Source organism: Haliotis rufescens, unplaced genomic scaffold (assembly GCF_023055435.1).
Source record: "Haliotis rufescens isolate VD_foot unplaced genomic scaffold, xgHalRufe1.0.p SCAF_14, whole genome shotgun sequence".
Taxonomy (NCBI): Eukaryota; Metazoa; Mollusca; class Gastropoda; order Lepetellida; family Haliotidae; genus Haliotis; species Haliotis rufescens.
This window is the reverse complement of record NW_025963824.1, coordinates 8,460,714-8,476,653: the sequence shown is the minus strand read 5'-3', so window position 1 is coordinate 8,476,653 and position 15,940 is coordinate 8,460,714. Positions and strand designations below refer to the sequence as shown.

The 15,940-nt window shown below is 35.0% G+C and overlaps 1 protein-coding gene across 1 annotated transcript in view; it reads left to right on the top strand.

The window, feature by feature from the left end:
* Window positions 1–15,940, top strand: part of LOC124128027 (NAD(P)H-hydrate epimerase-like) — a 257,930-nt gene that overhangs the window by 49,753 nt on the left and 192,237 nt on the right. Inside the window, exon 2 of the mRNA XM_048395723.1 lies at window positions 7,900–8,866. Coding sequence (XP_048251680.1) covers window positions 8,751–8,866 — 116 coding nt within the window. The 5' untranslated portion in view covers window positions 7,900–8,750. The remainder of the gene's footprint in view (window positions 1–7,899; window positions 8,867–15,940) is intronic.

The window sequence follows — 15,940 nt, the reverse complement described above, 5'->3', positions numbered from 1 at the left end:
TATTCTTTGACGTCAGCCAGTGTGACCTGTCAAAGTCTGTTAATTGGCAGAATACTTGACTGTACCTTCCCCTTAGAATTTCTCTGCTCCAAGCATGTTTGTAATAAATTTTCTCTGACCCCCCCCCCCCCACACACACACCTGATTTGCATTAATGATTGTGAGAAATCGGGGATTGAGGTTTTGAGGGCTGCGGAAACACCCCATCAGATTAAAGGCTCGTTTATTCATCTTGTTCTGTGTTTAAGCAGAGAGAGTTAATAGACATGGCGCAGAGAGAGGTGATAGACAGGGTGTAGAGAGAGGTGATAGACAGGGTGTAGAGAGAGGTGATAGACAGGGTGTAGAGAGAGGTGATAGGCAGGGTGTAGAGAGAGGTGATAGACAGGGTGTAGAGAGAGGTGATAGACAGGGTGTAGAGAGAGGTGATAGACAGGGTGTAGAGAGAGGTGATAGACAGGGTGTAGAGAGAGGTGATAGACAGGGTGTAGAGAGAGGTGATAGACAGGGTGTAGAGAGAGGTGATAGGCAGGGTGTAGAGAGAGGTGATAGACAGGGTGTAGAGAGAGGTGATAGACAGGGTGTAGAGAGAGGTGATAGACAGGGTGTAGAGAGAGGTGATAGACAGGGTGTAGAGAGAGGTGATAGACAGGGCGCAGAGAGAGGTGATAGGCAGGGTGTAGAGAGAGGTGATAGACAGGGTGTAGAGAGAGGTGATAGACAGGGTGTAGAGAGAGGTGATAGACAGGGCGCAGAGAGAGGTGATAGGCAGGGTGTAGAGAGAGGTGATAGGCAGGGTGTAGAGAGACAGGTAGTCTGGCAGAGGAACTCGGACTGCACTGACTGGAATCAGCAGTTTTAAATATGTTGGATTCCTTTCAACTTTCACAGGGGCAGCTTGTGGCCCAGTGGTTGAAAGTTTGTGTTTTGATTATTGTTCACCGCACTCAGCAATATTCCAGCTACATGATGGTGGTCTGTGAATAATCGAGTCTGGAACAGATGATGGTGATGATGATGATGATGATGATGATGATGATGATGATGATATTAACCATTATATAAGTGAGGAGGATAATGATGATTTTCTTTGAAATATTGATGAGTGAGTGAGTTGCGTTAAACGCCGCTTTTAACATTATTCCAGTTATATCGGGGCGTGTCAGCTTAATGTGGGAGGAAAGCCCGAAGTGATGCAGGTCTCAGACGTTTACCACTTCGGTGAAACCCACGAGCACGGGTATGGTGCTGACAAACCTAGAAACATAATCGGGGCGAACCGGGAGTCGAACCCACAATCATAGGTTCCTGGCGTGCCCAAGGGACGCAACTCTGCACAGTGAATCATGGCGCCTTAGACGACTGAGCCACCCGTGCCCCCAAAATGTTGATGAAGATAGTGGTGGTATATGATGATGATGATGATGATGATGATGACCCCAAAATGTTGATGAAGATAGTGGTGGTATATGATGATGATGATGATGATGATGATGATGATGATTGTAACAATAATCATCATGATAAACAAGTATGATAACTACAGACAGGCCCATATTGGTAAGAAATTCATATCTTGCAGAAACGAAAAATCAAAAAATCTTTCAGGAAACACATCTTCTTGTGAAATTATCAAATTTCAATTTTCATTAATTCTTACCTAAAAATCAATGTATATGACAAAGTAAAAGGAAAGAAATCAAGTTTTTAGGCCCTGAGCCTTCAGACTAATTTGTAATGTAAGTTTACCTCCATCTGATCACAATGATAAATAGCAGACTACAACAGAACTAAAAGTTCACTAATGTACAAGCTTAAGGTTGTATGAAAGAAAGACAAAATACCCATTTAAATTTGAAATACTCGTTTACTGAGTTAAGTCTGCTTTGCAACAGTAAATCAACTCAGAAAAGGGGAAAATTGATGAAGATACTTACAAAGTAACTTTTGTACACATCCTTTCAAACCTCCGTCAGCATCTGAAACAACTCGGTAAAAAGCTAATCCCTTTTTCCCCAAAATTGAAGCCAGTATTCAATGAAAATGAGCGTTTATTTACATGCCAGCTGGGAATGGTGGCGATCCACTCTTTGGGCTCTAAACAAACAATTCCGTTGTGGTTAAGAAGTTTAATCTGCTTGTGGTGTGATGTGAGAAGATGTGAGAAGATGCTAATGGCAAATTATTTACGGTTGTGATTCCGGGGAGCCGTCTCCATCAATGATAGTAGCACTTAAGGATTTGAAAAAGATAGAGTTTTCTCAAGAGAACTTTTATTTTCAATCAGGTTTTGAAACGATGGGTACTGCAGGGATACAGAGAGATGAAAGTGTCAGGTTTTGTTATTTAAGAATTTAATTCAGTATTGTTTTGTGCTTATAAACGTAAAAACTGGTAATCACACTTTGCAAAACTACAATCCATTTAAATGTGGAAACAATATTGAATTCGATTCTTATAAATAAATAAGTCCCCAATAATATCTTCACAGACTGCTTATGTAATCAGTTACAATGTTTTTTTATAAACTATTGTGTGAAGTCAGTGACGTTAATGATAACAATAATGATAACAATAATGATAACAATAATGATAACAATAATGATAACGATAACAATAACGATAACAATAACGATAACAATAATGATAACAATAATGATAACAATAATGATAATGATAACAATGATAACAATAATGATAACAATAATGATAACAATAATGATAACAATAATGAATAATGATAACAATAATGATAACAATAATAACAATAATGAATAATGATAACAATAACAATAATGATAACAATAATGATAACAATAATGATAACAATAATGATAATGATAACAATAATGATAACAATGATAACAATAATGATAACAATAATGATAACAATAATGATAACAATAATGAATAATGATAACAATAATGATAACAATAATGATAACGATAATGATAACAATAATGATAACAATAATGATAACAATAATGATAATGATAACAATAATGATAACAATAATGATAACAATAATGATAACGATAACAATAACGATAACAATAATGATAACAATAATGATAACAATAATGATAATGATAACAATGATAACAATAATGATAACAATAATGATAACAATAATGATAACAATAATGAATAATGATAACAATAATGATAACAATAATGATAACAATAATGAATAATGATAACAATAACAATAATGATAACAATAATGATAACAATAATGATAACAATAATGATAACGATAACAATAACGATAACAATAACGATAACAATAATGATAACAATAATGATAACAATAATGATAACAATAATGAATAATGATAACAATAATGATAACAATAATGATAACAATAATGATAACGATAATGATAACAATAATGATAACAATAATGATAACAATAATGATAATGATAACAATAATGATAACAATAATGATAACAATAATGATAATGATAACAATAATGATAACAATAACGATAATGATAATGATAACAATAATGATAACAATAATGATAACAATAATGATAACAATAACAATAATGATAACAATAATGATAACAATAATGATAACAATAATGATAACGATAACAATAACAATAACAATAACGATAATGATAATGATAACAATAATGATAACAATAACGATAACAATAACGATAATGATAACAATAATGATAACAATAATGATAACAATAATGATAATGATAACAATGATAACAATAATGATAACAATAATGATAACAATAATGATAACAATAATGAATAACGATAACAATAACAATAATGATAACAATAATGATAACAATAATGATAACAATAATGATAACAATAATGATAATGATAACAATGATAACAATAATGATAACAATAATGATAACGATAACAATAACGATAATGATAACAATAATGATAACAATAATGATAACAATAATGATAACAATAATGATAACGATAACAATAACGATAACAATAATGATAACAATAATGATAACAATAATGATAATGATAACAATGATAACAATAATGATAACAATAATGATAACAATAATGATAACAATAATGAATAATGATAACAATAATGATAACAATAATGATAACAATAATGAATAATGATAACAATAACAATAATGATAACAATAATGATAACAATAATGATAACAATAATGATAACGATAACAATAACGATAACAATAACGATAACAATAATGATAACAATAATGATAACAATAATGATAACAATAATGAATAATGATAACAATAATGATAACAATAATGATAACGATAATGATAACAATAATGATAACAATAATGATAATGATAACAATAATGATAACAATAATGATAACAATAATGATAACGATAACAATAACGATAACAATAACGATAATGATAACAATAATGATAACAATAATGATAACAATAATGATAATGATAACAATGATAACAATAATGATAACAATAATGATAACAATAATGAATAATGATAACAATAACAATAATGATAACAATAATGATAACAATAATGATAACAATAATGATAACAATAATGATAATGATAACAATGATAACAATAATGATAACAATAATGATAACGATAACAATAACGATAACAATAACGATAATGATAACAATAATGATAACAATAATGATAACAATAATGATAATGATAACAATGATAACAATAATGATAACAATAATGATAACAATAACAATAATGATAACAATAATGATAACAATAACGATAACAATAACGATAACAATAATGATAACAATAATGATAATGATAACAATGATAACAATAATGATAACAATAATGATAACAATAATGAATAATGATAACAATAATGATAACAATAATGATAACAATAATGAATAAGGATAACAATAACAATAATGATAACAATAATGATAACAATAATGATAACAATAATGATAACGATAACAATAACGATAACAATTACGATAACAATAATGATAACAATAATGATAACAATAATGATAACGATAACAATAACGATAACAATAATGATAACAATAATGATAACAATAATGATAATGATAACAATGATAACAATAATGATAACAATAATGATAACAATAATGATAACAATAATGAATAATGATAACAATAATGATAACAATAATGATAACAATAATGAATAATGATAACAATAACAATAATGATAACAATAATGATAACAATAATGAATAATGATAACAATAACAATAATGATAACAATAACAACAATGATAACAATAATGATAACAATAATGATAACAATAATGAATAATGATAACAATAATGATAACAATAATGATAACGATAATGATAACAATAATGATAATGATAACAATAATGATAACAATAATGATAACAATAATGATAATGATAACAATAATGATAACAATAATGATAACAATAATGATAACAATAACAATAATGATAACAATAATGATAACAATAATGATAACAATAATGATAACAATAATGATAATGATAACAATGATAACAATAATGATAACAATAATGATAACGATAACAATAACGATAACAATAACGATAATGATAACAATAATGATAACAATAATGATAACAATAATGATAATGATAACAATGATAACAATAATGATAACAATAATGATAACAATAACAATAATGATAACAATAATGATAACAATAACGATAACAATAATGAATAATGATAACAATAATGATAACAATAATGATAACAATAATGAATAATGATAACAATAACAATAATGATAACAATAATGATAACAATAATGAATAATGATAACAATAACAATAATGATAACAATAATGATAACAATAATGATAACAATAATGATAATGATAACAATAACAATAATGATAACAATAATGATAACAATAATGATAACAATAATGAATAATGATAACAATAATGATAACAATAATGATAACGATAATGATAACAATAATGATAATGATAACAATAATGATAACAATAATGATAACAATAATGATAATGATAACAATAATGATAACAATAATGATAACAATAATGATAACAATAACAATAATGATAACAATAATGATAACAATAATGATAACAATAATGATAATGATAACAATGATAACAATAATGATAACAATAATGATAACAATAATGAATAATGATAACAATAATGATAACAATAATGATAACAATAATGATAATGATAACAATGATAACAATAATGATAACAATAATGATAACAATAATGATAACGATAACAATAATGATAACAATAATGATAACAATAATGATAACAATAATGAATAATGATAACAATAACGATAACAATAATGATAACAATAATGATAACAATAATGAATAATGATAACAATAATGATAACAATAATGATAACAATAATGATAATGATAACAATGATAACAATGATAACAATAATGATAACAATAATGATAACAATAATGATAATGATAACAATAACGATAACAATAATGATAACAATAACGATAACAATAATGATAACAATAATGATAACGATAACAATAACGATAACAATAACGATAACAATAATGATAACAATAATGATAATGATAACAATGATAACAATAATGATAACGATAACAATAACGATAACAATAATGATAACAATAATGATAATGATAACAATAACGATAACAATAACGATAACAATAATGATAACAATAATGATAATGATAACAATAACGATAACAATAATGATAACAATAATGATAACGATAACAATAACGATAACAATAATGATAACAATAATGATAATGATAACAATAACGATAACAATAACGATAACAATAATGATAACAATAATGATAACGATAACAATAACGATAACAATAACGATAACAATAATGATAACAATAATGATAACGATAACAATAACGATAACAATAATGATAACAATAATGATAACAATAATGATAACGATAACAATAACGATAACAATAACGATAACAATAACAATAATGATAATGATAACAATGATAACAATAATGATAACAATAATGATAACAATAATGATAACAATAATGATACACAAATCCAATGTCTAACATCCGCCAATCTGGGAACCTTTGCTTGCTATTGGGCGTGGCCTAATTTTTGTAGGTTTGTGGAAACATAAACGGAATGAAACTTGCTTGGTTAGCCTGTCAAATGCCTTGGAATCACTTGCCATTTTTGTTTATAGAGGGATACAAATATTTGCGTTGATTTTTTGGGTGTTTTTCTTGGTTTGATTTTTTCTTGTATAATGGTGATTAGGATAATATTCATTATGACAATGATGGTGGTGGTGATGATGATGATGATGATGGCGATGGAGATGATAATATTCATGATGTTAAATTCATAATGACAATGAAGATGATGATGAGGATGAAGATGATAAAATATAATAAAATATAATAAATGAAATGAAATGATAAAATGATAAGTAACTAAGTAAGTAAAAATAAAATAAAATAAGTAAAGTAAAGTAAATGGTGTTCCCCACCCTGATATTGCTGGGATATTTACTAAAAGTGGCGTAAAACCATACTCACTCACTTTTCATAAAACCATTTGAAGAAACAAATCATTCCCCCATCCCCTATCCCCCATCCCCCACCCCAGCAGCCCTCCTTATCAAGAGTAAATTGAGATGATAACAAGCCCAGTGCTGTCTTGTAATCCTGAAACCAGTGGACAGTGTCACAGAACAGTCTGCCTGTTTCTGTGGCACACTGATGACTGACTGAGGTTTATAATCTAGACGAGAAAGGCTTCACGACACATATACGTCATCGCTGATTTCCTTCTGTGCCAACAATATCTTCACCTCTAGATTCGTGTCACATGCCACTCTTTCTCCACAGACCTCGAATATATCAAAATGATCTCCCAACAAAGAACCTGACTTTGGGAACAACTTGGACCCCTCCAAGAATAAACCATTCCTTGAAACAAGGAGAACTGTGCTTGTTGAGGTTTATTGTCTTTTGGCGCCGACCGTTCCAGACATTGCGGTGCAGTGAAGAGTGTTGCTAACAAGCGTAATCCTTATGTTCTCATTTACACGAGCATCATTAGAAACATCCGCATTTTCCTGTTTTTACTAATCTCAAGTGTTACAAGTTGTTTTTAAGCCAAAAGAGCACTGAGCAAAATCGTCAATAATCATTTTTTATCCTTTTCGACAGTTTACATTTTTCTTAATCAAGCTGTCAGTTAGTTGATATTCCTGTTGGTAAGACTTTCTCGAAGATTACCATTTCCCACAAACAAATGATACTGCATGTCTTGTACAATTTACATATTTGATTTCTGAGAATCAAACAGTTAAATTTTGGAATTTTTCCAAGTAAGGTGTTTGAAGTTATTTGAAGAATTCCAGTGCCAAGTATTTTTCACCATTGAGGAATTTATTTGGTTTTAAAATAGCTTTGATCAGAATTTTTAAATCTGAAGATCCTGCGACTACCTTTAACATTTAAATCCTGTCCCTCATCGTTTCGGGAGCCAGCAGTTTAAAAGCAGGTTATCTGTGTTGAAAGGATTCCACCTCGCACTGAGAACCCGGAGAATTTGGTGAGATTCAGAATTAAACAAACGATTCTCAGAACCAGGAGATCTGACTTGAATCTTAACCTGCGGGAAGACGTGAAAGGCTTCTCTGTCAGTGGAGTTTCCCAAATTGTCTGTGAGTTTGTCTGTATCTCGTGGAGACATGGAGAGGATATCGGTCACGCGCTTCTCGTTCCGGAGAAAGGGGAGTTTCCGAAAGGACAAAGACAAGGATGACCACAAGGACGACTTTGATTATTCCAAGATGACTTATATCAGGTAGGTCAATATTGTGTAAATGTTGGTGGTGAATATACATTTTATTTTCCATGTGGGAGCTGATATTGGGATGTAAAATGTGGATTGGTTGGACAAAATACTTGCCTTATATTAGGTAGGTCAACATTGGGTATATGTTGGTTTTAAATATACACATCACAGCCCAAGTGGGAGCTGATATTGAGATGTAAAATGTGGATTGTGTGGACAAAATCACTTGCCTCATATCAGGTAGGTCATTATTGGTATATGTTGGTTTAAATATACATTTTATTATCCAAGTGGGAGCTAATATTGGGATGTAAAATGTGGATTGGTTGGACAAAATACTTGCCTTATATTAGGTAGGTCAACATTAGGTATATGTTGGTTTTGAATATACACATCACAGCCCAAGTGGGAACTAATATTGAGGTGTAAAATGTGGATTGTGTGGACAAAATGACTTACATCAGGTGGGTCAACACTGTGTATATGTTTGCAGTGAATATTCATTTTAGTATCCAAGTGGGAGCTGATATTGAGGTGTAAAATGTGGATTGCGTGGACAAAATGACTTCAATCAGTAGGTCAAAATTGTGTAAATGTTGGTTGTGAATATATATTTTATATTGTCCAAGTGGGAGCTGATATTGGGATGTAAAATGTGGATTGCGTGAACAAAATGACTTCAATCAGTAGGTCAATATTGTGTATATGTTGGCGGTGAATATACATTTTATCATCCAAGTGGCGGCTGATATTGGGGTTTAAAATGTGTATTGGGTGGACAAAATGACTTATCATATATCAGATTGGTCAATATTGGTATATGTTGGTGGTGATTATACACATCACAGCCCAAGTGGGAGCTGATATTGAGGTGTACAATGTGGATTGTGTGAACAAAATGGCTTCCATCAGGTGGGTCAATATTGGTATATGTTGGTGGTGAATATACACATCACAGCCCAAGTGGGAGCTGATATTGAGGTGTAAAATGTGGATTGTGTGGACAAAATGACTTACATCAGGTGGGTCATTATTGGTATGTTAGTGGTGAATATACACATCACAGCCCAAGTGGGAGCTGATATTGAGGTGTACAATGTGGATTGTGTGGACAAAATGACTTACATCAGTGGGTCAATATTGTGTATATGTTGGCGATGAATATTCATTTTATCATCCAAGTGGTAGCTGATAGTGAGGTTAAAATGTGGATTGTGTGGACAAAATGACTTACATCAGGTAGGTCAACACTGTGTATATGTTGGTGTGGAATATACACAATATTGTCCAAGTGGGAGCTGATATTGTTGTATAAAATGTGGACTGACTGGACAAAATGACTTGCCTTATATCAGGTAGGTCAACAGTGGGTATATATTGGTTTTAAATAGACATATTATTATCCAAGTGGGAGCTGATATTTGGGTGTAAAATGTGGATTGGTTGGAAACAATATCCTATTTTATCTGTGGTTGAGCAATATTGTGCATGCAGTAAATTATGGTGACAAACTCATAATTTTAATTCTCTATATCCTAAGTTATACTTTTAGATGTCTTAACTCACTCACTCACTCACTCACTCACTCACTCACTCACTCACTTACTCACTCACTCACCCGTCTTAACTCACTCACTCACTCACTCACTCACTCACTCACTCACCCAAAACCCAACATCCGACTGACTTGGTTGATGAACAAGTGGTACAATGCATCAGATGACAGATGGGCGTGGCGAGGAACCAAGCCCTCACAGCATCTTCCCAGCATCAATCAATGCCCTCACTGCTAAGTAGGGTATCTGTTCGAGCAGTTCGTTCTGATGAGTGTCAAGAGACTCACTCACTCACTCACTCACTCACTCACTCACTCACTCACTCACTCACTCACCCAAAACCCAACATCCCAAACCCACCCACTCACCCACCCACTCACTCACTCACTCACTCACCGACGCACTCACCCACCCCACTCACTCACTCACTCACCAAAAACCCAACCTCCCTCCAAGACCCACCAACCCACCCACCCACCCACTCACTCACTCACTCACTCACTCACTCACTCACTCACTCACTCACTCACTCACTCACTCACTCACTCACTCACTCACTCACCCACTCACTCACTCACTCACACACTCACTCAGGTCCGCTGTCACAAAAAGTTGACGTTTTACAATATTTCAGTTTATTTATTATTTACCAGCTATTGTTGAGTGAGGCGTTAAACAGCAAATAAACAACACATGTAGCCTTTATTATTTTATTAACCTTTATCAAGAACTAGAACAACCTCACGGAAGAAGAGTTAGGATTAATAATTGATTAAATTTCGTCTTTGGTAATAAATTAGAATTATGGATGAGATGACAAATGCGATAATAGGGCTGTCATTTTCCCGATGTTGTATGTCAAGATGTGATATTGCTAACATATTCCCAAGATAAAACATTAATCATTTTTTTTTTTTTTCTGGAGGTCGAAGCTAGAATATTGTTGGGCAGAAACAGATAGGCTAGAGGGCGCTGTGAATGTTATGCTATTCATAGCCAACAGGGAAACTAACGCGATCGGGTGGTCAGGCTTGCTGACTTGGTTGATGCATGTCATCGTATCCCAATTGCATGGTACAATGCTCATGATGTCAATCACTGGATTGTCTGGTCCAGACTCAATTATTTACAAACCGCCGCCATAGAGCTGGAATATTGCTGAGTGTGGCGTTAAACAACATGAAACCAACAAATAGAGCGTCCGCCAGGAGAGGGGAATGTTGGAGGTTTGATCCCTGACCGCGCCTTACTAAAAGATTTTAAAAGATCGTACTTTTTGTTACCCTGCCTGGTGTTCGGCATTAAGGGGCAAAAACAAGGATCTGGTAGGCCCGAAGTTTTCATGTTAAACAGCGGTATGGTATCTTCGTGGGCTGGCACTATAAAATCGGCATCAGTCAGGAAAAGGACTAGTACAAGCAGCCACACACACACGCACACACACACACTCGCGCGCACACACGCACATGCATGAGTGTAGTCTTGAATGAGACATTCACCTCTGTGTTATGGGGAGCTCTAGTACAAGCAGCCACACGCACGCACGCACATGTAGCGGCCATAAAATTTCCGAGTCCCGTGATGGGATTCGATCCATGAACCTTCTGATCTGAGGTCGGACGCCTTGCCCACATGACCAAAGAGGTTAACCCCGTCAGCAAGCTGACAAGGTAAGGATGTCATCTGTGGGATGACTCCAAGCCCTGCTACGCGCAAACACACACACACACACACACACACACACACACACACACACGCACACAGACACGCACACACACACACGCGCACACGCACGCACGCACACACGCACAGACACACACACGCACTCACACACACACACACACACGCACTCACACACAGGCACGCACACGCACGCACACACAGGCACGCACACGCACGCACACACACACACACGCACATACACACACACAGACAAGCACACGCACGCACACAGACATGCACACACACACACGCACACACACACAAATGTCAGATTTGTCTTGCTTATAAGCCTTGTTTATAGGGTTCCACGATTTGGTGTGAAGAGTCTGTCGTTTGTGTATGAACTCTAAATACACATATGGGGCATTGGTGACGCCATGATTTAGACAGAAAGAGTTGTGTCCCCTACTTGTGTCAGGATCAGCTGGTCTTGAATTTGAGTCTGTCACTTGTGTATGCCAGGATCCAGGATATTTCTGTCGAGTCTGTCGCTTGTGTATGCAAGGATCCAGGATATTTCTGTCGAGTCTGTCGCTTGTGTCTGCCAGGATCCAGGATATTTCTGTCGAGTCTGTCGCTTGTGTCTGCCAGGATCCAGGATATTTCTGTCGAGTCTGTCGCTTGTGTCTGCCAGGATCCAGGATATTTCTGTCGAGTCTGTCGCTTGTGTATGCCAGGATCCAGGATATTTCTGTCGAGTCTGTCGCTTGTGTATGCAAGGATCCAGGATATTTCTGTCGAGTCTGTCGCTTGTGTATGCCAGGATCCAGGATATTTCTGTCGAGTCTGTCGCTTGTGTATGCCAGGATCCAGGATATTTCTGTCGAGTCTGTCGCTTGTGTAGGCCAGGATCCAGGATATTTCTGTCGAGTCTGTCACTTGTGTAGGCCAGGATCCAGGATATTTCTGTCGAGTCTGTCACTTGTGTATGCCAGGATCCAGGATATTTCTGTCGAGTCTGTCGCTTGTGTAGGCCAGGATCCAGGATATTTGGTTCAAATATGAGGTTCCTAATTATGATTTTTGGTCATCAGCACATACTGGAATTTTATGAATAAAATTCAATCGAAAGAAAATTCTTTAAAATTATAATTTTGCTTCAAGCTGTTGGAAAAGAAAATATATTATCTGCCGCAAAAAAAATTACATATTTGCGAGATATTTTTTAAATATTATTTTTTTGGCTGATAGTTTGAATAAAAAAATCTGGTTTTGAAGTTGTGAAAATGGTCTGTCTCTAAGAAATGATAGATATCTATGACCTTTAACACTTTTAGCATTTCTCTTCATTAAACTGAAAAAGCTGTGATATTATTGAAAAACTGAGAGTAGGTTTAATATCTTACTTGTGTACTCTCCCTGTCTCCATGGTGTCGTGGATGAAGTGTCTGCCCGCAGAGCGGAGAAGTGGTTCGACCTCCGCCTGTGTCATGCCAGGAGATGGTAAAAGGTGAATGTTGTTACTGTGCATGGCACTCGGCATCAAGGAGATAAAACAAGGACTGGTTGGCTCGAAGTCACTCACCCAGTCACTCACTCACTCACTCACTCACTCACCCAACCTCCCACCCAACCTCCCTCCCTCCCTCCCACCCACCCACCCACCCACCAACCCACCCACTCACTCACCCAACCACCCAACCACCCACCCAACCCACTTACCCACTCAACCCACTCACCAACTCAATCACCCAAAACCCAACCTCCCTCCCAGCCAATCACCCATCCACTCACTCACTCACTCACTCACCCAAAACCCACCTCCCTCCCAGACCCAACCTCCCAAACCCACCCACCCACCAACTCACCCACTCACTCACTCACTCACTCACCCACCCCACTCACCCACCCCACTCACTCAATCACTCACCCAAAACCCAACCTCCCTCCAAGACCCACCAACCCACCCACCCACCCACTCACTCACTCACTCACTCACTCACTGTCACAAATAGTTGACGTTTTACGATATTTCAGTTTATTTATTATTTACCAGCTATTGTTGAGTGAGGCGTTAAACAGCAAATAAACAACACATGTAGCCTTTATTATTTTATTGACCTTTAACAAGAACTAGAACAAGCTCACGGAAGAAGAGTTAGGATTAATAATTGATTAAATTTCGTCTTGGGTAATAAATTAGAATTATGGATGAGATGACAAATGCGATAATAGGGCTGTCATTTTCCCGATATTGTATGTCAAGATGTGATATTGCTAACATATTCCCATGATGTTAAACATTAAACATTTTTTTTAAAGCTGATCGAAGCTGGAATATTATATGGCAGAAACAGATGGCCATGAACGCTCACTGTTCATGGCTGACAATATAGTTTTTTCACAACGACAGTGCTAATTACAAATGACATTAATCTAGAGGACAATCTCGTTCGGTAATTAAACTTAATTGTGTGTGTTCTGAAATAGATTTCATCCTGTTTGATGTGTTGTCCTGATATTGACTGTATACAAACCTAATGGGTTGTTGGCAGCCATTGTTATATGTAGCAATGGCTATCGATTGCTGTCGATGGATTGATGTTTATATTGCAAGGTTTTTATGTGAAAAGTTAATTTTGAGATATCCAATAGAATTTGATACCTGATTTGAATCTCATGACCAATCAGAACAAATCATTCTTTTCCAGGTTAGAATAGGTCTTCAGCAACCCATGCTTGCCGTAAAAGGCGACTATGCTTGTCGTAAGAGGCGACTAACGGGATCGGATGGTCAGGCTCGCTGATGCATGTCATCGTATCGTATTGTTTCACTGGATTGTCTGGTCAAGACTCGATTACTGTAAATCTTGAAATTAACGCAAGCATGAATTAAATGTGAAAAATGCAAGTGGTCTTTGCTGGCATTATTAAACAACGCAAACAAAGAAACAAACTTTTGATAGAGCTGTTTTTTTAATATTTTTTCCCTGCAGTTTGTCTGCGATGTCAGCCAGAATGCGACGTGCGTACATGTACTGCATACTGATATGTTCGACAATTGGGAACATTTTTTCCAATTTAACAATCACTGTACTTCAATAGAATATATAGTATGTTCATGGCGTGTTTCATTTTGTGAAGTGGAATATCCAGACAAACTTGCATCTTCCTGAGTCAGGGGAGTTAACTGACTTTGAAAGTCCAGTTTCCACCCTTGCCGAACTAGGCTGGAATTACTGGGCTCGATCGTAGCGCCACCAGTGACTATTACCAGTGATGTCCCTTCTAGCCTCTCCTATGGACCAATCAGATTCCACCTCTCCTATCACTTGCATTTGCTTCAAACAAAACGGTGGCGCCCATTCAGGACGATCTGATCGATAATCAAGAGCTATATTGTGATAAAACGGGTCTTACGTCGCAAAATGCATCAAATCATGTGAGCACCTTGATTAAAAACATGAAAAAAAATTGGAAAATATCTGCTTACAACGAGTTGGCGGTGCACATGCTTTACAAATCGATCGAAATCTGCACGACAGTTTACGAACCGGATTTCGATATCGGTGCGCAATTCTGATTGGACTATGCAAAAACTCGTTAGTCCAGCCAAAATGTAACTCCATAATACCAGCCTATTTGGCAAGGGTGGAAACTGGACTTTTATAGTCAGTTAACTCACTTACCTCGGGTAGATGACCAACTTGTGCCTCCATCGTACTTCACCTTTGTGTCTCCCAGGCTGAATACACACGCAGACAACCCGTGAAGATCCGGGGTAGAATAGATCTTCAGCAACCCATGCTTGCCGTATAAGGCCACTATGCTTGCCGTAAAAGGCGACTATGCTTGTCGTGAAAGG